Source organism: Microcebus murinus, chromosome 14 (genome assembly GCF_040939455.1).
Source record: "Microcebus murinus isolate Inina chromosome 14, M.murinus_Inina_mat1.0, whole genome shotgun sequence".
Lineage (NCBI taxonomy): Eukaryota > Metazoa > Chordata > Mammalia > Primates > Cheirogaleidae > Microcebus > Microcebus murinus.
The window spans coordinates 26,461,768-26,486,440 of NC_134117.1; the positions used below are offsets into that span (position 1 = coordinate 26,461,768).

At 36.9% G+C, this 24,673-nt stretch overlaps 2 protein-coding genes across 5 annotated transcripts in view; one reads left to right on the plus strand and one right to left on the minus strand.

Annotated features, from left to right (window-relative positions):
• On the minus strand, positions 1-23,235 carry CUTC (cutC copper transporter). 2 transcript variants are annotated; one of them, XM_012768312.2, is made up of 9 exons: positions 23,003-23,235; positions 20,307-20,378; positions 17,225-17,284; positions 13,398-13,607; positions 12,695-12,730; positions 9,087-9,220; positions 5,102-5,129; positions 1,677-1,782; positions 1-468 (listed from the first exon to the last, which is right to left on the minus strand). In XM_012768312.2, the coding sequence occupies exons 1-9, from the start codon at positions 23,061-23,063 to the stop codon at positions 354-356; spliced, it is 822 nt and encodes a 273-aa protein (XP_012623766.1). In that variant the 5' UTR covers positions 23,064-23,235; the 3' UTR covers positions 1-353. The 2 variants fall into 2 exon arrangements, with proteins under 2 accessions (XP_012623766.1, XP_012623773.1); XM_012768319.2 differs by lacking the exon at positions 23,003-23,235 and adding an exon at positions 22,887-22,969.
• COX15 (cytochrome c oxidase assembly factor COX15) overlaps positions 23,224-24,673 on the plus strand; it is a 17,674-nt gene continuing 16,224 nt past the window's right edge. Inside the window, exon 1 of one of the 3 annotated variants that reach the window (XM_076009862.1) lies at positions 23,224-23,451. In XM_076009862.1, the coding sequence (XP_075865977.1) occupies positions 23,362-23,451 (90 nt within the window). In that variant the 5' untranslated portion in view covers positions 23,224-23,361. The remainder of the gene's footprint in view (positions 23,452-24,673) is intronic. The other 2 variants (XM_012768296.3, XM_020280620.2) reach the window with 2 other exon arrangements.

Sequence of the window (24,673 nt, forward strand, 5' to 3'; positions counted from 1 at the left end):
TAATAGAATGGAAATTTTTATTTTACAAATGAAAAAGCAAAATACTGAATTCATACCTTGGAGATGAACTTTCCCAGTTTATCAATTAATTCCAATGAAAACAGACTAAGCTTTTGTCTGTGGAAGAATCACAGACCAGATTTAACCATTACCATGGCAATTGTTGATATGATTATGCAAAGGAAGTAACTATCTCTGTTGCAAGTTCTTTTTCTTCTTGGAAACATTCTCCACAGCCACTTGAAACTTAAAAGATTATCTTGGCCAGAGAAAGTTAAAGCTGTGTCCTAGAGAATTGTAGATTATACTTCTACCTTCATCCTGTGACATCCATGTCTCTCAGAGAGGTCTGGCTAAACCAGGATATTCTTTGCAATAGCATTCAAAGTCCTTACTTTGGTCACATCTGTTACTTTTAGAGAATATTCGGAGTTAGAAAGTGAGGCGCCCATGGCAACAGATACATTTCTGCAATAGAAATAAAGGAACAGATAATTATGTAAGTTATTAAATAAGCCCTCCTATTAGAACTTCATTTTATAGGCTATTTCATAGCTTAGGAACAAGGGTAAGTCAAAGACCCTGGACTACCATATTCCATAATTTTCATTAATTAATTGTAATTAATGAATGAAATTTAATTAATTGAAACATTTAGTAGCTGAATCCACCAGACAGTATACTTGACTTTATATCTGGAAATTTAAGTTTTAAAGATCTTGCTTCTTTTACATCATATTTTTCCCAACTTATAAATGGAAACATTCAACTACTATAAAATTACAGGAGTCTTCAAGTATTAAAAAAAACCCCACATAGTAGCTACAATTCCTTCATAGTGATAAAATTTCAAAATAACTGAAAATAGAGAGCAAAGGTAAGGACAGACTAAGTATTAAAGGTAGGAGAGAGGCCAGGCGTGGTGGCTCACGCCTGTAATCCTAGCACTCTGGGAGGCTGAGGTGGGCAGATGGCTCAAAGACAGGAGTTTGAAACCACCCTGAGCAAGAGTGAGACCCCGTCTCTACTATAAATAGAAAGAAATTAATTGGCCAACTAAAAATATATAGAAAAAATTAGCTGAGTATGGTGGTGTGTGCCTGTAGTTCCAGCTACTCAGGAGGCTGAGGCAGCAGGATCGCTTGAGCCCAGGAGTTTGAAGTTGCTGTGAGCTAGGCTGATGCCATGACACTTGCCCAGGCAACAAAGTGAGATTCTGTCTGAAAAAATAAATAAATAAAATAAAATAAAATAAATAAAGGTAGGAGAGAGAAAAATGGCTATAACTCTCCCATGGTGTTGTTATTAACTTTGCTAAAGGAAATCTTAGGCAAATGGGTACACACGCATAATCTGATTCATTTGAAGCTTAGCCACTGAATTAGTTTATTATTACCTGGTCCAAGTTCTCCGTATTTTTTAGAGAGGAGAGCAGGGATCTCCCCTCAATGTCTTAGAGATACAAAGGTTCACCCAAGTTCAGAAGAGCCTGATTATTTAAGGCAGGAAGAGAACCATTTTAGAAATGTTCTTCAACTGCAAAAACAACAATACTTACATAGTAATCACAACATTCCATTCTTTAATCATGGCATCAACTAAGGTTTTCCTATATGGGGAAATAAAGATTAATCTATCTCATTCCTTCTTGTTTGAACCAAAGAACACATTTTTACCGAAACTTCATTCCTGAGTCTCTGGCAGACCGAGCAGAACAGTGGAATTCTGTAGCACCTGAACCCTCAAGGATTCTTTGTAGATTTTTGTCTGTTATGCCACCCCCTATTGGAAAGATAAGTAATACATTAAGTATTTGAATTAAGTAATAGAATTTTGCATAAAATTTAATGAATAATGACTGCTTGCTTTACCTGGAATCCCCATTCTGAAAATTCTCATTGATTTAAGAATTACTCTCTCCCTACTAAGCTAGAATGAGATTATGAAAGTGATAAAAGATACAGATTACAGACTCTGGAGAACTACTAAGGTCATAGAACCTATGTGATAGAATCTTATATGTCCACTGGTTTATATAACAATTCTATAACCTAGTGACTTTAAATCTAAAAAAATTACTCTGGTTCAAGGAAAATCATTGAGTGCTCTATCCCTGCTCTTCCCTCAATTAAAGCAAATACAAACTAAAATGAAAGGTAAGGACAGGGAGAGAAGAATCTACAAAAGCACAACTTCAAAGATGTGTCTTAAAGAGAGAAGCTTTAAGGTTCTGTCTCCAGTCCAGGATTTGAAGAGTACACTGACTTCACTGGAAATAGGAATAAGGCACAGTGTCAGACAGTTTATTAGTCACAATTATCAACTTTTTGTTTCTTTTTGCAGAAGAATCTGATTCTACTTTAAACTGTATAACCAAGTACTTTATGATGACATTTGTTTTGATAAACAATCTTATAAATATTTATAAAGAATCATATTCTGAATTGGTATCAGATTATAAATATGAAATTAGTTTATTCATCTTTGTATCTTTGTCTCCTAATATATACAATGTATTCAATATCTTTTAGTGACATTAATCTCAAGCTATTCAAGTTGCTGAAATAATCTGTATTTACAAATTCTTTCAGACTCATTAACTTGGCTTTTTCTTTTTTTCTTAGTGGTACAATAGTATCGCTAAGCCCTAAGAAATAGAAAAATACAGACTAAGAAGCTAGATTTAGTTTGGAATCCTGGCTTCATCACTGTAGCTCTTCACAGCTGTGTGATCTTAGATAAATGATTTAAATCCAGTGATCCTCAACTTTTTCATTAATAAAAGGAATAATACTGTATACCTCACAAGCTTGTTGTAAGTATTAAGAGATAAATATATTATTTCCTTCTAACAAATAACAGAACATCTGGCCACTGACACACATGTTGCTCAGTTATTGATAGCAACTTTAGTACATGGGTAATACATTTTCCAAACACAGACTAAAACAGTTTTATGATTAAAAGGGACCCCAGAGAACAACTAGTTCAATATTGCTCTCTTTATAGATGAAGAAACCAGAGCCTAAATGTTGTAAGTTTCATTATGAAAGTTCTTAGGGGGCGACTATGTTCTATTTATCTTTATATTTCCCAATGATGAATACTCATTAGGCATTCAGATTGACTTACCCAGGAATTTTTACATGCTGGTACTTATTTACATGAAATTATAATGATTTGTTTTATAAGTCTATTCTGAGAGTTCCTCAAGTAGTTCCTCAAGGATTCATTTCTGTTTTCACATCTACCATACAATTAGCATATAATATATATAATTATAATTGGCATATAATTAACATTTGCATGATAAGATTTGTTACATAAATTACAAATATTTTTGTATATAACATCCTCATGAGTCACAAGACTGTCAGCTTCTTGAGAAAGTAGTTTCTTATATAACTCTGCATACCAAGTAATGTGCTACACATAGTAGATAACTTAGTAATTGCATATTAAGCAAAGGTATTCTTAATGTTAACAACTGCCTAAGTCTGGGTATTAGTTGTCAAGACTATATACATTTAGTCTTAAATGGAAAGGCACTAGATTCAGTAAGTGTCTTTAATATTCCTTGATAAATCTATAAAGGGTCCCAATTTGATAGATAATATACACTTCCTAAAGCTCATGTTTCAGGGACTTGCTACAGGTTAAAACTTTCTTAAATATCTGACAATACTCTTTATATAGCCTCTTTTTAAAAGTTATCCTTTATTTGGTTGTGATCATTTGGAACTCTGGTCACTCTTAACATCACTGGTAGTGAGATTATCAGAGACTGAGGCCTTTTGATGTGATGTCACATGAAGTATACAGAATCACCCACAAAGTATTATCAGATATGTTCAACCAGAATCTATTCACACCTTATGCTCTAACTACCAGTTTATATGAAAAACAGAGGCTAGAGGAACAAGCTAAACAATTAAAAGGAAACACTCTTGATAAATCCAGAAAGTAGGACATTTTACAGGGTAAATGGTCCAACCTTTTAATGACTTTAAATGTCATTAAAAAAAAAAAGCAAGAAAAATGGCTAGGTATGGTGGCTCATGCCTGCACTTTGGAAGGCCGAGGTGAGAAGATTGCTCAAGGCTAGGAGTTCAAGACCAACCTGGGCAACATAGCAAGAACCCCATCTCTACAAAAAAAAAAAAAAAAAGTTTTTTTTAATTAGCTGGGTGTGGTGGTGTGCACCTGTAGTCCCAGCTACTCAGGAGCCTGAGACAGGAGGATCACTTGAGCCTAGGAGTTTGAGGCTACAGTAAGCTATGATTGCACTACTGCACTCAACTCTGGGCAACAGAGCAAGACCTTGTCTCTAAAAAAATAATAAAAAAAATACTTCAGGATTTAAAAAAGAGACAAACATGGCAAAACATTAAATCTAGGGAATGAGCATGTGAGTATTCATTATGCTATTTTCTACTTTTTATGTATGTTTGAGAAACTTAAAAAGAAAAAATTAAGATTGCCTTTATATTTGTCTCACTCTGATTCTAGGTTGTGTTATCTGATTCTTTAAAAACTGTACCATCTTTTCATTTTTAATAAGCCATTATGTACTTAACTGATCTTATGGTTACTATCAGGAGCACATGATCAAATTATTCTGGCTACAAGAAAGAATTTGGGGATCAGAGATTTCCATGAACTGAGAGAGTATTTATATTTATTCAGGGATGTTGCCTAAACATTTGCTTACACCCTGTTGGGTGTAACTAGGACATTTGGCCTTAACATAGTATAACAGCATCAAACTTGGTATGCCTCACCAGAGATAAACATCCAAATTCATAACATTCTATAACATGGGAGAGCAAACATGAGAAAACCTTGATTTCAATCTACTTCCTTATTTGCTCCTCTCTGAGCTAATTCCTGTTAGAATGTCTTTCTCCTTATCTAAAGGTTTAAATTTCAGTATGGATGTCCCAATCTTAAACATTTTAATAAAACTATATATTCTTCTTTGTGAATACCATGTACTAATGTGTTGTGTACTAATACTTTCTCCTACATTTTCCTGCTTCCTTTGCTCTTCCTCCACTATAGTTCAGTGTTGATGCTAGCAAACAGATAGATAAATAAATACCTGGCATTACCACAATCCTGCCTTTTGCCTGAAAAAAGAAAAAAAATAAGCATGTAAATTTTAATATTTTTCTTTTGAATGGGATAATAAGGCAGTGACTACAGAAACATGAGTCAAACTATATTAAATTTTTAAAATTATTATTAATGTCTAATTTTCAATAGATCTTCTCTATTTCTTTGGGATCTTGAACAAATAAGATGTTCAGCATAGTAACTTTCTACCCAGAAATATTATTTTATTATATTGCTTTAGCTCATACTATTATGAACACAAAGAACAGAAGGGTATGATATAAACACTGAATAATCATACCACCTTAAGAAAAGCAATTATTGAAAAATAACACTAATTCTGAGTTCTTGGTATGCAATGGGATGGAAATAGTTGAATTTAAACCAGATTTCAGCAGAAAAGAAAGACCACAGTGTAACTATAAATTATCAAAAAAACAAAAGTCCACTCAAATTCTGTATCCTCAACAAAATTCCCTAATTTACCATACAAACTAAACAAACCACCAGTCCATTTAACTGTGACTATATTGATTTAACTTCTGATAATTCTGGAAGATAGGCATTAAAATTGTCAGGAAACTAGCATATCACCTACCAATTTTCCTAAGGGTCCAATTATCTTTCCAAAAATCATTTTTCCCCATAAGTGGCCTTCTCTCCCTTCCCTTCTCCATGGAACAATTACCATGGTACATAAGCCCCAAATTCTAACCAGCCCAAGTCACATTTCTGAAGCATACATGTACTTATATACGTGATCAAAATCTGTTTTTTCTCCTGCTAATCTGTCTTTAGTTAGTATAATTTGCAAGCCCACAAAAACAATGCCTAAGAAGATACCAGAAAAGCTTTTCCTCTCCAACATGGTGAATAAGAGAAAGTTCTCACTCTCATAAAGTTTACACATTCAAGGAAGACAACAGACAGGTGTATTTATACAGTAAAATTTCAGGTAGCAATAAGTACAATGAAGAAAATAAAGCAAGGTAATAAAATAGAGAGTGAAAGAGGGAAAGGGCTACTTCATAGAATGTAATAATTGTTAGAGAAATAAGTGGAACAAGGATGTTTCATGTTCTCAAATGAGCTAAAGCAAAGCATCTGTAAAAGAAAACATTTACCATCTAGAAAGCTGCAACTATTTTAGGAGGGGAAAAAGTCACATTTAACTCCTTCTTCTAAGCACAGGCTTTCAACAAAAACATGGACAAATAATACTTTTTTTTTTTTTTGGTAGTTTTTTTTTTTTATTTCAGCATATTATGGGGGTACAGATTTTAAGGTTTCAATAAATGCCCATTTCCCCCCCAAATAATACTTTTAAAGAAATAAATTCTAGGCCAGGCGTGATGGCTTACGCCTGTAATCCTAACACTCTGGGAGGCCAAGGCGGGCAGATTGCTCGAGGTCAGGAGTTCAAAACCAGCCTGAGCAAGAGCGAGACCTTGTCTCTACTATAAATAGAAAAAAGTTAATTTGCCAACTAATATATATAGAAAAAATTAGCCGGACATGGTGGCGCATGCCTGTAGTCCCAGCTACTCAGGAGGCTGAGGCAGAAGGATCGCTTGAGCCCAGGAGTTTGAGGTTGCTGTGAGCTAGGCTGATGCCACGGCACTCACTCTAAGCCTGGGCAACAAAGTGAGACTCTGTCTCAAAAAGAAAATAAAAGATAAAAAAGAAATGAATTCTATCACTTTTTCTGGCCTTCCATAAAAGGTTATTTAGAAGTATACGCTTACTTAAGGCTATCGAAGTGATTTAACAATATAAAGCACTTAATAGGTGTCAGACATTATAGCATTGCCTGAAGTAATCCCTCACAAGTATTCTAGGAGGGAAGCACTATTATTAGCTTAATTTTGTAGATAAGAAAACTGAGGTTTAGGATGGTTAATTTGCCCAAGGTCACTGTTAGTGAATGGCAAAGCCAGGATTTAAACATATCCATCTAATCCCAAAGCCTATGCTTTAATCAGTATACTATACTGCTCGGTAGTTACTGCAAGTAAAATTAGTGTATGAGAATATTTAACCCAGCTTTTCCTGCCATCTGATAATTAACATACAAAAAGCACACACTGACACACATTTTGAACTGCAGTACATGATGACAACAATTATAACTTATTCTCTACTCCTTAGTGAGTAACCTTTTTAAACTGGAAACCTGACTCATCAACTTTTCTGTTTTAAAATGTTTCAGGCCTCCCCACTGCACTAAGGATAAAATACAAAAACTTTAATAAGATTTTCAAAGCTCTGGATATCATTCTTCTCTCCACATTCAACATTCTGCTCATTCTTCAGTATCTTAGTCATGCTCGCTTTTGTTTCCAGGCCTTTGCATATACTATTTCTTCTGCATGGGATAATTCCTCCATTCCATCAACCTCCACTTTTACATGGTAATTTCTGAACAATCCTTGAAATAAGTAGGACATTGTAGTTTGGACATGTTTTCGTCTGGGAAGCTTTCCGTAACAGTACTGCCAACCTCCATCCCCCAAATTTGGGGTTAATTCCAATCCAATATACTCCCACAGTACCTTTTAAAAATAGTACTCTAAGGCTGGGCATGGTGACTCATGCCTGTAATCCTACCACTCTGTGAGGCTGAGGCAGGAGGACTTCTTGAGGTCAGGAGCTGGAGACCAGCCTGTGCAAGAGCAAGGGTGGGCTCTACAAAAAATAGAAAAATTAGCTGGGCATGGTGGTGTGTGCCTGTAGTCCCAGCTACTTGGGAGCCTGAGGCAGGAGGATCGCTTGAGGCCAGGACTTTGAGGTTGCAGGTGAGCTATGCTGACACCACTGCACTCTATTCCAGGAGACAGAATGAAATCTATCTCAAAAAAAAAAAAAAAAAAGAAGAAAGTACCTGTCTGCCATGTAAGGGCAGTGACTATACACACACATGTATGTGTTCCCACTCCTTGGTCACCACCACAGTAAAAATGCCCTGCACCTAATATATATTTAATAAATATTTATCAAATCAGTAAGTCCCAGAGTAGCAAAGTCACATAAGATCCTCAAGAGAAATTTCTGACAATTATTTTTATGGCTATAGAGAGTGAAAGTAAGCAGATAGCAACACAGGAACACTAAATAATATTAATAATAGCAGTAATAATAATAGAAATGAACATGTATTAAGGCCTAGCATATACACCAAGCACTGTCCTATGGCTCTTACAGTCTTATTTCTACTAATCCTCTGAGAAATTCTATAAAGGAAGTGTTAAACTCATCTCAATTTCACACATGAGAAAAAAGAGGCTTAAGGTTAGTAAACTACTCAACACAGCAAGTAAATGTCAAACCTGAGTCTCAAACATAGAACTCTCTCATCTCAAAATCTGTACTCACTAATTTATAATTCCTTTGGACTGGCATCAGAAAAACACAGACATAGTGCAATTACAAAGCCACCCTCTATCTGCCCTGATGCTAGCTCACCAGGAGAACTCATAAAGGAGAAAAATATTAGATGCATTGGCAGATGGCGAACGGTGAAATAAGAATATAATTTTAGTTTGGAATTTACCTTGAGATGATAATTATCTCATAAATTTTATATGGGATCTCCCGAATCTAATATGGGCCAACAGTGAAAAGATGTGACTTAAAACTGCGATGCTGATGGCATAAAAAAGGTAAAATTTACTGTGGTTATCCAAGTTAGATCACATCCTTAGGTACTGTCTACATATAATTTAACTTTAAAAGCCTTGGTTATTAAAAATGCTCATGTTTACTTTGTTATGGCAGCCCTAAATAAAAAAGAGGGAGACTTAAAAAAAATGCTCATGTGAAAGAAATAATTACATAAATACACTACTGCCTGCTTGCTATTTCCTACAAAGGAACCACAGTTGGTAATATTTAGTTTCACGACCTAGCTGAACAACAAAATGTCAAGGGTAACCACAACAGTCTTAGGAAGAAAGAAAAGAAATTGCGGGTACCTGATCTATGAGTCGCTTTATTAGGGGTAGCCCTTCTAGTGCTGAACTGTCACATCCACTGGTCAATACTCGTTCAAATCCCAAGGTTAAGAGAGTCTCTAGAGCTGCCATTGGATCATGAACCATGTCAAAGGCTGAAATAAATAAAACTAATTTGAATTTTGAACAGATATCCTCTAATTCAGTGTTTTCTAAAATGTATTATAGTAAATATATAGTGATATGATGGACTGAGCTTGTGCTGGCATGCAAAAGCCAATTATTAAATATTCAGGAATTTGCAAGTCAGATTGTTAATCCATTGGCAGCTTGAAATTAGTGAAGGTAAAGTATTTAAACCACAGAAATCAGAAAATACTAAAAATCAGGGCTCTTTTTCCCCAAGAGCCAGTTTTTCAGCACACCACAGTCTGCATACCACTGGTATGCATAATCATTTTCACAGTATACATTTTAATAGGTATATTTACTTAAATGCAGGTAAGTCAAAAGTTTCCAATTTTGAGTAGTTATAAAAGTTTCTCTTTAAAATAAATTTATCTAAGATTTCATTTAAAGAAAATCATTAAATTTACACAGGTAATACCCAGATATTATAAAATTATAAATGTGATAGGCAAGTGAGTCAAATTTGGAAAACTGCTCTAAGGCTTCAAACAAATTGGACTATGTAGAATGAAAACCATACTCACTAGTTCTAGAAAAAGCTTTGGCTCTCATTATTGACTAGTATTTTGTACTAATCCATTTACCCCACATATTCTAGATTCATAGCATGAGGGTAGTTGTTTTCAACAGACCAAATGAAGTTTTTTTTTTTTTTTTTTTTTTTTTTTGAGACAGAGTCTCACTTTGTTGCCCAGGCTAGAGTGAGTGCCGTGGCGTCAGCCTAGCTCACAGCAACCTCAAACTCCTGGGCTCGAGCGATCCTTCTGCCTCAGCCTCCCGAGTAGCTGGGACTACAGGCATGAGCCACCATGCCCGGCTAATTTTTTTTTTTTATATATATATCAGTTGGCCAATTAATTTCTTTCTATTTATAGTAGAGACGGGGTCTCGCTCTTGCTCAGGCTGGTTTTGAACTCCTGACCTTGAGCAATCCGCCCGCCTCGGCCTCCCAAGAGCTAGGATTACAGGCGTGAGCCACCGCGCCCGGCCCCAAATGAAGTTTTAATTTCATCCTACTTTGTAAGAGACTTCTCTCCTCCTCAGAACCCTCTAGAGGAAAGTGGCACTAGGAACCTCAAAACAGAAAAACGCTTCTGCTTTGGTTCTCAGCACTGCTGCATGATAGAGAAGTTCTAATCTATGGTGGATTAGGTGCTAATGGTACTCTGGGAAAGGCCCCTTCATTTTATTTTTTAGTGCACTGGTCCCCAACCTTTTTGGCACCAGGAACTGGTTTCATGGAAGACAATTTCTCCATGGTCAGTGCAGGGAGTGGGGAGCTCAGGTAGCAATGTGAGTGATGGGGAGCAGCTGTAAATACAGATGAAGCTTTGCTGGCTCTCCTGCCGCTCACCTACTGTGCAGCCAGGTTCCTAAGCAGTTTTATGGAAGACAGTTTTTCCACAGACAGGGTGGGCAGGGTGGGTTGGCAGAGTTCAGGAGGTGATACGTGGCTCTGTTCCTAACAGGCTACTGACTAGTATGGGCCACCGCCTGGAGGTTGGGGACCACAGCTTTAGCGTATGTAGGCAACTAAATCTACCACAGAGGATTTTCCATTTTTGGTGGCAGCACCTTCTCACCAGTATTATACTATCATACTACCTAAAATTTGTACAAATTTTGAAAACATGAAAATATTTTTGTTAAACTTATTAAAGAAAAGGAAAACACCAGAAAATTTGAAGTCATTTTCTTAGTTTAAAAACAGAAAAATATATTGTATATGGCTGATTTCCTTTTTGAATTATTTAGTATGTCAAATTATTTAAACTATATATTTTTCAGACAAATGTTTTATTAAATTACTTTTCATGTTTAAAATATTTTTGGGGGGCTAGCCTCAAGATGGTGACTTTTAAGCAGCCTAACGTCTTTTAGTTACTGCTAGTTTTTAAGAAGTATTACTGGGCCGGCCGTGGTGGCTCACGCCTGTAATCCTAGCACTCTGGGAGGCCGAGGCAGGCGGATTGCTCGAGGTCAGGAGTTCGAAACCCACCTGAGCAAGAGCGAGACCCCGTCTCTACTATAAATAGAAAGAAATTAATTGGCCAACTAATGTATATAGAAAAACTTAGCCGGGCATGGTGGTGCATGCCTGTAGTCCCAGCTACTCGGGAAGCTGAGGCAGTAGGATTGCTTGAGCCCAGGAGTTTGAGGTTGCTGTGAGCTAGGCTGATGCCATGGCACTCACTGTAGCCTGGGCAACAAAGTGAGAGTCTGTCTCAAAAAAAAAAAAAAAAAAAAAAAGAAGTATTACTAATAGCAAGTCAAAGAAAACAGATTTCTGATAGAGTCATAATTTCAAAAAGAAATACTTTATTTCTAATTTCTATAGATGGACACAGATATTGGTATCAACTCTCACACTATGTATGCAGCTGCTCATTGTTTTTTTTAATGAATAAATAATTAAATAATTGTCAAGTTACATTTAAAAAGTAAACAGTTATTTTTGTATTTCTATAGAAAAAGCCTGAAGGAAATAAACTATTTTTGATAGCAAAAAAAAAAAAAACACCAAAAAAAACCCCATCTCACACTAATCTTTGAATGCTTACTCATAAGGAAGAAAAACATCAAATAATTTCTCAAGCATATCAAGTAAAAAAAACAATTTGACTGAAGACATCTTTCTTTTCATGTGTAATGGCATGCCTTCTGAAGGCAAAATACACATTTCTCCTTCTTCCACTTCACCAAGCTTTAGCCAAAGTATATGGAAACTATAACTAATTATTCATAGGAATTTTTGATAGGAAGTACTTCCTTATATGAAACTATCAGATACTTTAAAAAATTATTCTGACGCAGACAGGCTATCAATAATGAAAAGCAATTTTATACACTATAGTGGACATCTGTTCATTGACTATCTAGCATCTATTTTTATTTTCCCCCTTCCTAGTAAGAGCCAAGTCTTCTTCAGATATCCACCCTCTCTTCCCTTAGGGAGTCTATATCTGAGAAACCTGACCTTACCTCTAGCCCCAGGAATGGTTTTATCTGGCTTAAGACAGGTAGTACATTTCATTTCACCAGCCATAGCGACTTATTCTTTTTGGGGTTGCAGCACATGACCTAACACAACCTTAATTAAAATGAATCCCAGGATTCTTGCTTGGAATGCTGTCACATGTACATGCACTTGCAGGCAATGCTTACGCTCTCCCTCTCTCAATCAAATCTCACCAACACCAGCACCTACTACTATTAACAACTTTTCTTGAGGCTTCAAATTTTTCAGAAATTACACATCTTTAAACTTTTAGTTCCAAGATCTAAGAAAACAACTGGCAACACTGTTTCCTGTGTTAACATTCCATAAAAAAAATAAATAAAATAAAAAGAATTGTATTCCATAAAAAAAGCCTGTGGCAGTTGGTGAAATTAGAAAACTAACACCACTCAACAGAACTTCTAAAATGGAAATGACTCACCTCGGTGGAAAGTGACTGGCAGAGGACGGCAAATAGCTATAAAAAGAAAGTCATATAACAACATGAATGAAGATGTCATCACTCTTTACTATATATGGAATTTTCCATGAGAGGTGAAACTTTTTTATACTTTCTTCCTCTAACATGTAAAGACAGTAAACTAAAATAATAATAAAATGGCAACCTTACAAATTCAAAACTCCTATCTTTCCAAAAATCTCTGATTTTTATATAAGAAATGGTCATCTGTGCCTTAGAGGCACCAAATAAAAATGATATAATCTGGCAACTATAAGGGCAGCATTACATCTATTTCTTGTTCCTCTGAGAAGATTCAAGAAATACTTTGGCCTAGTAATAAAGGTAGTTTGCTTTTGTCCTCATCATAATTCCCAACTTGGTGGTCCATCCTCACCAACTACAATAGCTTTTAAAGTTTTTGGTGCAGTGATTAAAGGAACCAAGATAAACTTCCTTTAAATTCTATAGGAACAGTAGCAAAATCTGACCAAAGCAACTGAGACGAATTAGGAGGGCTTTGCCACACATACCCTCCACCTGAAATATCTAAATAACTACTATTTAAAATAAGTTAGTGTAAGTGGCTGCAGGAATGACTGAAGAGTCGGTTTTGTGATGATGTTTTTCTATATTTGGAGCATATATTACTAGAAGCTTTTAGGTCTTGGATACAAATTCTTACCCACAAGAGACATGCACAGCTCTTTGTCAATGTGTCCATCTTCAGTCAATGCCCCAAATACCAAACCATCAGCACCATAAAGCTTGGCAAGACGAATGTCAGCCTTCATCACCTCAATTTCACGATCTGAATATAAAAAGTCACCTCCACGTGGCCTAATCATCACAAAAACTGGGATCTGGACACTCTGCTTCACTACTTGAAGGATACCTATAAGAACAGAAAGCAGATTAAAATTCAAATGTGAGTTAAAAGCTCAAGGAAGTCAATAAAATATCACTGGTCATTAAAAAGAGCAAGTATGTATGCACATATGTATTTACATTTATTTAAGACAGGGTCTTGTGTTGTTGCCCAGGCTACAGTACAGTGACCAATCATAGCTCAGTGCAGCCTCGAACTCCTTGGCTCAAGCAATCCTCCTCCTGCCTTAGCCTCCTGAGTAGCTAGGACTACAGGTGCAAGCCACTATGCCCAGCTAATTAAAAAATAATTTTTTTTGATAGAGACAAGATCTTGCTATGTTGTCCAGGCTAGTTTCAAACTTCCAGCCTCAAGCAATCCTCACACTTCAGTTTCCCAAAGTACTGGGATTACAGGCACAAACCACTGAAATCAGCCAAAAAGAACAATTTAGAAAATAAAAGATACTGCTATTTAAAAGCACTTGTCAGTTGACTCAACAAAATTCCTTATGACTCAGAACCCTTTTACTGGTATGTGAAGTTTGAAAGTGTAATAACTACCAAGTTCAATGCTCTGCCAGTGTAGTATTCTATAAGATCCAGTTTCTTCTTTCTAATTGATTACAGCTCTATTTAAAGCCTATTATAGGGATGATTAAGTAGTCTCAAAGTTTATATACTTTTAATGGACAAAGAAATTTAGCAAAACTTTTTTTAACAGAGATATGTAAAATGGAGCAAAGTTCTACTTATCTGTTTTGTTAGGCAGAGACCTAGGAATAAAAGTATGCAAATATGACATATACATGACTAACTCAGAAACTGTCAATAGGATAAGAGCTGTAACAAGCATGATTAGTTGTTTACTCAATATGAATTTCCTTCTATTTCCTTGCTGAAAGAACCCCAATTTTCCATGGCAATATGTCCAATACCAAGTAATAAATCATGATTGGTGCTATAAAAATCAGACTGCACTCAAACTGACAGATATGCCTAGGGATTTTACAATGGTCAGAAATGCCTTCTTTCATTGTGAAGATTCCAAAGGGTTGTTGCATATATGAACACTTTATACTAAATAATGCTATCATCAACCTCAGAGTAGCATAACTTAGGAGTCAAAAATTTATTAGGGACTTCTGCTTTTGGCCAAGACAGGGTAACAGTGACTGAATTTACCCTTCTACCTATAATAACCAAATAACAAACTACATAAACAATGGTTTGTAAGATACTGGATGTCAAGCAATGAAGGACAAATGATCCTTGAAAGATGGGAAACAAATGAGGTGAGCCCTACGACTTACCCAGTTTACTGCCTTGAGAGTTTCCAGGCCATAGCACAGGGAGGGGGACTCCAGGTGGAGCCCAGAAAATTCCCTGAGTTGAGGAGAAAAGTTTAGAGTCCAGGGAAACCAAGGTAGCTAGAGTTTGCAGGAGAGAGTTCGGAGAAGAAAGAAAGAAAACTCTGGAAATCTGTAGAGAACATCCTGTGATATTCAGCTGAGTACTGACTGATGCATGAAAGCAAAGAAATTACATAAGGCCTGAGAAAGAACCACCGAAGAGGATTAGAAATAACATGCCTGTCATTCACACCATGCCAGGAATAATGCCTGTTCCCACCAGCCAAATAGGAAAACTTCAAGATTCATGGGCACTGGGTAGAGTACACAGAAAGGTCTTGACTAGCAGTGGGGAATAATTAGCTCTAGATTGACCACTGCTCCAGACTTGTCTAACAAATCTTAAAAAACAAGACCCAAAAGGACCAAACTGTTTCCAAGTAACCTAACTGTTTATGAATATTTATAGGAATACAAAAATACCTGGTAACTAATAAACTAAAATTCATAATGTCTTGTGTCCAATAAAAACATTACCAGGCAGGAAAGTAAGACACATCATGAGGTGATAAATCAATCAAGTGAAACAACCCCAGAACAGATACAGGTGTTAGAATTAGCAGACAAGGTCATCAATAGAGCTATTATTATTTTATTCCATATGTTCAAAGAAGAGAGATGAGAGATAAAAAGAGTAGCTCATTAGTTGAGTTCTGGGACAATTTCAAGCAGTCTAGTATAAGTAAGACTGAACTCTCTGAAGGAGGGAGTGGAGAACACATAAAATGCTGAAAAATCTTCAAACATGATGAAAAATATAAATTTGTACATCCAAGAAACATGAAGAAGATACATAAAGGTAAATCATAACTAGAAAAAAAGAAAAAAACTTAAAAGCAGCCAGAGAAAAGAGACACATTACATAGAGAAAAACAAAGATACTGATTATAGCAGATTTCTTGTAAGAAACAACACAACATGACAGTAGAGCCCAGGCACAGTAGTTCATGCCTGTAATCCTAGCACTTTGGGAGGCCAAGGTGGCAGGATCAATTGAGGCCAGAAGTTCAAGACCAACCTGAGCAACATGACAAGATTCCATCTCTCCAAAAAAAAAAAAAATAGAAAAATCAGCCAGGTGTAGTAGTGCATGGCTGTCATCTCAGCTTCTGAGGAGGCTGAGGCAGGAGGATTGTTTGAGCCTGGGAGTTTGAGGTTGCACAGTGAGCTATGATGATGCCACTGCACTCTAGACCAGATTACAGAGCAAGACCCTATCTCAAAAAAAAAAAGAAAAAGAATTCTATACTCAGCAAAAATATCTTTCAAAAATAAGTGAGATACTTTGAGACATACAAAAGTTGAAAGAATGTATCATCAGCACACTTTTTTAACAAAAAATGTTAAAGGAAGTACTTTAAGCAGGATGAAAATGAAACCAGAGAGAAATATGGATCTATAAAAAGGAATGAAGGCCGGGCGCAGTGGCTCAAGCCTGTAATCCTAGCACTCTGGGAGGCTGAGGCGGGCGGATTGCTCGAGGTCAGGAGTTCGAAACCAGCCTGAGCGAGGTCCCGTCTCTACTAAAAAAAATAGAAAGAAATTAATTGACCAACTAAAAATATATATACAAAAAGTTAGCCGGGCATGGTGGTGCATGCCTGTAGTCCCAGCTACTTGGGAGGCTGAGGCAGAAGGATCGCTTGAGCCCAGGAGATTGAGCTAGACTGACGCCATGGCACTCACTCTAGCCAGGGCAACAAAAGTGAGACTCTGTCTCAAAAAAAAAAAAAAAAAAAAAAAAAAGGAATGAAAAACACCAGAAATGGTAATTGCACATGGGTAAATACATGATTGTTTTCTTATTATTTAAATCTCTTTAAAAAGTAATTGACTCTCCAAACAAAAATCACAATATAGCACAGGGGTTTTGACATAGGTAAAAATAAATTGTATGACAAAAATAGCATGAAGACCAGGAGAGGATTCCAATATACCAAGGATGCCAGCATGGACAGATTAAACAAAGCCTGATCCTTCATGTTACTGCAGTACAGCTGAACCAGTATTAACAGCAACTACCTACCTTTCAACTTTTTGATGTGTGAGGAAAAAAACATGTTTGATTAAATCTTTGATAGATTTATCTACAACCATAAGCATTCCTAACTGATACAATATCATAACATATATAACATGACATGAGTAAATGACCCCAGTGAAATATTATCAGTTGCCTCTAGGCTCTCTATATAAACTTCTATGAGAAAATCAGTGAAAAATGGACACTTACCCATGCTGGGTGTGGTTCCTCCCTCCAGTAAACCAGAACATAATTCAATCCGACCAGCACCTGTGATTAAAAAGCATTGCTCAACATAATAAGCCTTTTAAAATATACTCTTATTAAACAGCAAACTGTTCCCATTTTTCCCAAATACAGAACAAAGAGTCTTAGAAATTGTCTAAGAGAAACCAAATTATAATACAAAACTTTATTTTTAATATCAACTATATTCTGCAACCTACATTGTGTTACTAATAGTCAATTTAAGAGTTCATTCAAGTTAAGCTAGTTCTCTTAAAATTTTGTATCGTAGGGTTGCCTCTCCCTGTACAAAGAAGTAACACAGAATAAATGCAATTCCACTATGGATTGATCATAGTAGAATACTGACTTTGTCAAAAATAACATAATTTTCTCCAAAAAAATCCTTATTATTCTAACTTTAGAAAACTCAAAGTTACTTTTGAGTAGCTAAATCAAGATAATTTCAAGACCAAGAGAATGGTAAAAGCAAAAGAACTATCAGACTACTAGGGTCATGTCAAAAGATCTCAGGAGCCAGATTAAAGAGGTTCCCACTGGCCAAAGACAGGACATTTTAAGCATCAACACGCAGAATAACTACAATGGATTAAAAAACCTACAATACGTCTAAATCTAGGTTCATAATGATAAAACAATTCACTAGAAGATAGACAGCAAGCTCATTATTCTAAACATTAGTAAATAAGGGAAAAGAAGCAACCATGTATTCTGTGTTTCTCATGCAAAACAGAACCTCAGCATGACCAGTTGATGAGGGAAAGTTTTTTTTTTCCCCTTTGAGACAGGGTCTTGCTCTGTTGCCCAGGGAGTTCATGGTCTCATGACAGTTCACTACAACCTCAAACTCCTGGGCTGAAGTTCTCCTGCCTAAGCCTCCCGAGCAACTGGGACTACACGCACATACCACCACATGTGGCTAATTTTTAAATTTTTTTTGTAAAAACAGGGTCTCGCTATTGCCAAGGTCTTGATCTCCTGGCCTCAAGTGATCCTCCCACCCTGGCCTTCTGAACTGCTAGGATTACAGACGTGAGCCACCATGCTCTACTAGTTCTTCTTTACAGAAGTATTCTAGCTCATAAGTGAAATATAATTGTTAGACTTATATCACCATTTTGCAACCTCTACTAAAATATGGATCACTAAAATTATTAGGTGCAAAGCTGATAGGAAACCTTATAAAGGATGGATTAGGCTAGCAGTAACTGAATCCATTGATCAATATTAATATCACAAAAACAGAAAAAACCAAGATGTATGTTCTTCTGATGTGATGGAACAGGAAATACACAATGTTACCTATAAAGTAATCTTCTCAAAACTCAAATCTGAATCAGATTAAGCCTCTGAGATAGCTACAACTTTACAGGAAATACAGTAATCAGAGGAACATATTAAATGATGCCACATACACAATCAGCAAAATTGAGAATATGGGATACTCTAAGAGATGAATTTCTTTCACAAATAAATTACAAGAAAGAAAATTAAAGTAAGAAAATAAAAAGGGGAAAATTTTAAAGAGATATACAAACATATCAAACGAATGAAATGTTTGGCTCCTAATTCAAAGAACTGTTAAAACATACACACGCCCCTTGTATGAATCGATGGGAGAAATCTGAAAACTGGGTATTTGATATTAAGAAATTATTTTTTTAAAGGTTAATGATATTGCAGGTTTTTAAAGGACCTTATCTTCACAATATACATTAATAATTTCCACATTTATGGATTTCTTATGTATGTGTACACACATATGCCCTTTGAAAACAAAGAATTGAAACAACAAAATAAGAGTATTTATCTTTAAGAGATACACACTGAAATATTTAAGAATGAAATGACATGATGTCTGGGATTTGCTTCAAATAATCTGGGGTTGGGAGAGGAAGGTAGAAATATAGGCCAGAGGTCAGCAAACTATGGCCTGCAGGCCATGGCCATAGCTTGTTTTTGTTATAGCCCGAAAGCTAAGAATGTTTTTGTATTAAAGCCAACCCAACAATGAAAACAGCTTTATTGACATATAATTCACATACCATACAACTCACCCATTTAAGGTACACAATCCAGTGCTCTCCGGTACATTCACAGTTTTGCAACCATCACAATTAATTTTAGAACATTTTCATCACCCCTCAAAACAACCCTATGACCTTTCACAGCTGCCTCCCCTTCTCCTCATGCCTCTAAACCCTTGGCAACAACTAATCTACTGTGTCTCCATATATTTGCCTATTTTGGACATTTCTATAAATGGAATCATACAGTATGTGGTACTTTGTGACTGGTTTCTTTCACTTAGAATGTTTCAAGATTCATCTATATTGTAGCATATATCAGAACTTCATTCATTTCTATTGACAAATTTTTACATTTTCAAAGGATTGTTAAAAAAAAAAAGAAAAGTGACAAAGACCAAATGTATCCAGCAAAAATGAAAATATGTGGTTCTTAACAGAAAAAGTATGCTCACCCCTGATACTGAAAGATTGGCCATATGTTGAAAATGGTTGAAGCTGGGTGATAGGTACATGGAAGTTCATTATACTATTCTCTATACTTTTATGTATGTTTGATATTTTTCCATAAGAAATTTAAAACTTTTCTGATCCTGAGATGATGGAAATGTCTGTGCTTCTTATTAAAACAAGTTCAGAGTACAAATGAAACTCTGAGGCAAAAATAGTTAATGTTTAAAAAAAAAAAAAAGATAATGATAAAAGCCCTAATGATGAAAGTCTCTGAAATCATCTTTAAATCAATGGTTTGAAAAAAATTCAATTTTTTGCTAAGTTCAATAAAAAATGAAATTAGTGAGTGAGAACTACTGTGGATACTTGACTCAAAATGTGAGCTACCTGGGGAGGGGACAGGAGATACTAAATTATAATTTTCTAGTAGGTTTTCTAGTTGGTTATTGTTGAAAACATTACTAAGTCTTTAGAGATCACAAGGGCTTCCAAGGTCAGTTCACAGGATTCATTTTAAGATTCTTCAAAGGGTAGCCAACTGCTACTCATTCTCTAATTTCTCTTACCTCCTCTTTCTGCATTCACAGCTGACTCCACTGAATCAACACACACTTCCATGAGAAATCCATTTGCTGCTCCTAAGATACATGGAAATCAAAGCAAATTCGTGAAAGTACTATCCATCTAGACCAATTTAGCACAAATATTTTACATTTTGTTGCCAAAATCTAAATGTCCAATAATAGGGAAATAGAAATATAGTAGGGCCCATGAATGCAATAAAATATCATATCATTAAATGGATACCTCTGGACTATAAAATAGGTACACAGATATATGTATAAGAAATTATACTGAGGAAAATATGCAAAAATGCCAAGTCAATCTTCCTACAGACTTCACCATCACATTCCAGCTTAGATTCTGACAATGCTTCTCAATGCCTGTAGAATATGTTTAAACTTCTTTATAAGGAATATATGTTTAAAAGCAGGGACAAACTTCAAATCTGTGTCCCCCACACAAATCTGTGTGATCCTAGACAAGTTACTTAAGTTTTCTATAAAACGAGGTAGGTTTTAGTACCTACCTTAGAGCAGTGAGGAATAAATAATTCATTTAAAGTGTACAGTACCCACCAAGAATTAAAAAAGTATTAGTTATTATTAATAAACTACTTATTATTTCCTCCGTGTGCCTCCAGATTTCTCCAATCCCCATCTCTGGCTCCCAAATGCCTTCTCCTTAACCCAGTCCTTCCAGCTTCATCTTTCAATGTTAAAATATTCCAAAGCTCATGTCAAACCACATTTCTATAATTTTTTTCTCTCTCCCAAAGTAGGACATTATATCTCCCTCTTCTGAACTCACATACTCTTCATGAGTTATACGTTCTTCTTTAAAACACTAATTGTTCCTTTTGAAAACACTATTTTTCAACTACACCTGTGTTGAAAAAAAAAATAAAAAAAAATAAAATAAAAAAAAGAAAACACTATTTACCTTCTACCTATTATTTATGCAGATAAGTGTCTGACCACTTTTACTTGTCCTAAAGTGAGAAATCTTTACCATCATCCACAGCAAACACAGCGTCTACCATGGTACGTAATAGTGACTCAAATATTTACTAAAGGCTAATTACAAATTCATAAAAATTTATGTATCTATATTAAAGATGTGATGTAAACAGAGTTTTTAGTTTTTTCTGTAAGTTAAGCACACAATTTTTTAAAAATTAAAAATACTGAATACATACTTCATGTAATGATACCTGATAGAATAGAATGTTCACCACATACTGGTAATGGCTATTACTAGGGGATAGGATTTGAAATTATTGCTTTTATAATCAAAAAAGCAATTTTTATTCAGAAAAACAAAAATCTATCATCTGCTAATATCAAACTGTAACTGCCTTATTTAAAAGACCATCAGTCCCAAACTGTGAAAGAGTTAAATGTCAATCTATGCTCTTAACCAACAGCACTACATTAACTCCATGAGTTTCCTGATAGGTACCAGACCAGTTGTCAGATTGATGGCACTGAACAATGCTGAAGAGGTACCATTTGCCTCTTACAAGGAAGGAGCCTGGCAGGGAGGAACTGGAGATGTGCACAAAAGGCCTTGACAAAAGGCAGGAAGGAGTCAGTTGTCCTAAGCAACAAAGTTATTTGCAGGGATCAAAAGAGTAGACATTTGTTTGAAGCAGCATTTCTCAAAGCGTAGTTAGTCCAGGTAGCTTTGGGGGCCTCTGGAGACTCTTTCAGAGTCTATGGAATGAAAACGAATTTCATACTACTACTAAAACTTTATTTGCCTTTCTCACTCATTCTCTCACGAATGGGAGTGGCGTTTTCCGGGGGCTATTTGACATGTCAGATTGAATGCAGAAGCAGGTCTGAGAATCCAAATGTCTTTCATTAAGTCAGATATTAAAGAAGTTTACAAAAATATAAAATATTGCCACTTTTGGTTTAGGAATATTTATTTTTCATAAAAATTATGTGATTTATGTTAATGTGCAATGGATTTACTATGGTTATTTTCTAATCGATCAACCAATCAATATTTTAGAAACTTGTTTTAACTTCTAACATGGTTTAACTTGATAGATATATAAAGAAAAGATCTTTGAGGACCTCAATAACTTTTAGGAGGAAAAAAGGAGTCCTGGGATGAAAGTTTGAGAACTGCTGGTTTGGAAGAACCAAGAGTTCAGGGAGGAGGAAGAGAAGGGATTTAGCAAACTCTCTGGCACCTGCCATGGCATCCCGCCTTGGCACGGCAGGAAGAACTCGGGACTTGGAGCAGCCACAAGTTCCACCACGTGGTAGCTGTGTGGCTTTGGGACAACCCCCACCCCGCTTAAGCAGCTCCAGGTTACTGCAGGTTAGGCTGAGCTCCGCCCTCGACATTTAACTATCATAGCGATGGTGCGGTGGGTGGGTGGGTGTTATCCTCGTGAGGTGATGGGAAAGGCGAAGATGAAGTTAACCAACTGGCACAAGGTCGTATCACCGTATGTGGTGGCGCCGGGATTCGAACCCACATTTGTGGCTCCAGAGCCAGGCCACTCTCGCTACCTGCCCCTCGTCAGGCCTCCATTTCCACACATGGTAAGCCTCAATGACAGAACGTACAGAGCCAGGGGTTTGGAGGAAACTACTCCGCGGGAATCACGACTGGCCAGGACTCCCGGGGGCCCGCCCCAGCGAGCCGAGTCGGCCGACCGCCCCTTCCCCGCCACCTTCCGCACCGGCCTTCCCGGACGGTTTCCGCGCCCGTTTCCGCTCAGAGGGGGCTCCCTGCCTCTTCATGGTCCACGCGTTCCTCCCTCGTGCGCCTGCGGTTTCCACTCCTACACTGGGCTCCGGCGCGCGCGCCCAGAGAAGCGCGTCCTCAACAGCTGAGCGCGCCCTGCGCGTCCCTGACAGCCACGCCCCAGCAGCCTCAGCGAAAGCGGAGTCACCAGCGCAGGCGCAGTCTCTGCTCGCTCCGGTTTCCTGAGGAGGGGCGCGTTCTGCCTGACCCGGAAGTGCTCTTCCTTTAGGTGGCAGAGAAAAGAGATCGTAGAGCGCTTGAGTGTGGAAGTAGCGGTCGTGCACAGTCGTCAGGATGCAGCGGTTGCTTTTTCCGCCCTTGAAGGCCTTGATGGGGAGCCAGTGTCTCCGGCTCCTGGTTCCCAGGGCGGCGCCTAGAGCACAGGTACCGCACTGCAGCGAACCCCGAGTCTCGGAAGCGGGGATGGGGTGAAAGGGCCAGGATAAAGGTAACAGAGCCACGCATCACGTTTCCGTAGCTCCTTACAGTTCATCCACAATGCGTTTCCTTGTGTTCAGAGTCCCTGGGTTCAGTACCTTTCAGTTACTTGCTGTGTGATATTGGCCAAGTTACTTAAACTCTCTGTGCCTCAATTTCCTTATCTGTAAAATGGGGATAACAATACTTTGTAAGGTTGTTGTGAGGAAATACTTTAGTATACATCGAGCCTTTAGTACATGGTAAAAACTCAGTAATTGTTACCCGTATTGTTGATTTTTGCTAAAAGGCCTCAAGTAGTTAGGTTTGAGAACTATAACCTCATGCTACACAGAAGGCAATTGAGGCTTAGGGTTACTTGTCTAAAGTTATTCAGTTAATCAGAAGTAGGAAACTAACGTGCATCTTTTTACTCTTCAAATTAGAGTCAGAAGGGGGCTTGTATTTGCTTAATTAAAAATTATCAAATGATTATTATGTATTAGGAACCAGGAAGAAAAAGATAAATACCACAAGGTTCCTGCCCTGGAGGAAGTCACAGTTCATTCATTTGTCAAATTTTTATTGAAGTCTTATTAAGTAAAGGAATGGTGTTAGAAAGAAAGTTATCGGGAGGGAAAGAGCAAGACTGACCAGACCCTGCTGTTCCAGAGCTCAGAGTTTAGTAGGAGATACAAATGATCCTGAAGGTACAGTCATGTGCTTTATAACAACATTTTGGTCAATGACTGCATATACTATAGTGGTTCCATAAGATTATAATGCAGCTGCTTCATACAGGCGTACCACTTTTTATCTTTTAGACCACATTTTTTAATTTACCTTTTTTTATGTTTAGATATACAAATACTTACCATCATGTTATAGTTGCCTACATTATTCAGTATAGTAACATACTGTACAGGTTTGTAGTCTAAGAGCAGTAGGCTGGGCTGGGCACTGTGGCTCATGCCTCTAATCGTAGTACTTTAGGAGGCTGAGGTAGGAGGATCACTTGAGGTCAGGAGTTTGAAATAAGAGCAGTAGGCCATTATCACATAGCCTACGTGTGTAGTAGGCTATACCATCTCAGTTTGTGTAAGTATACTCCATGAATTTCACACAACGATGAGATCACCTAAGGATGCATTTCTCAGAACACATGTCCCTGTCATTAAGTGTTATATGA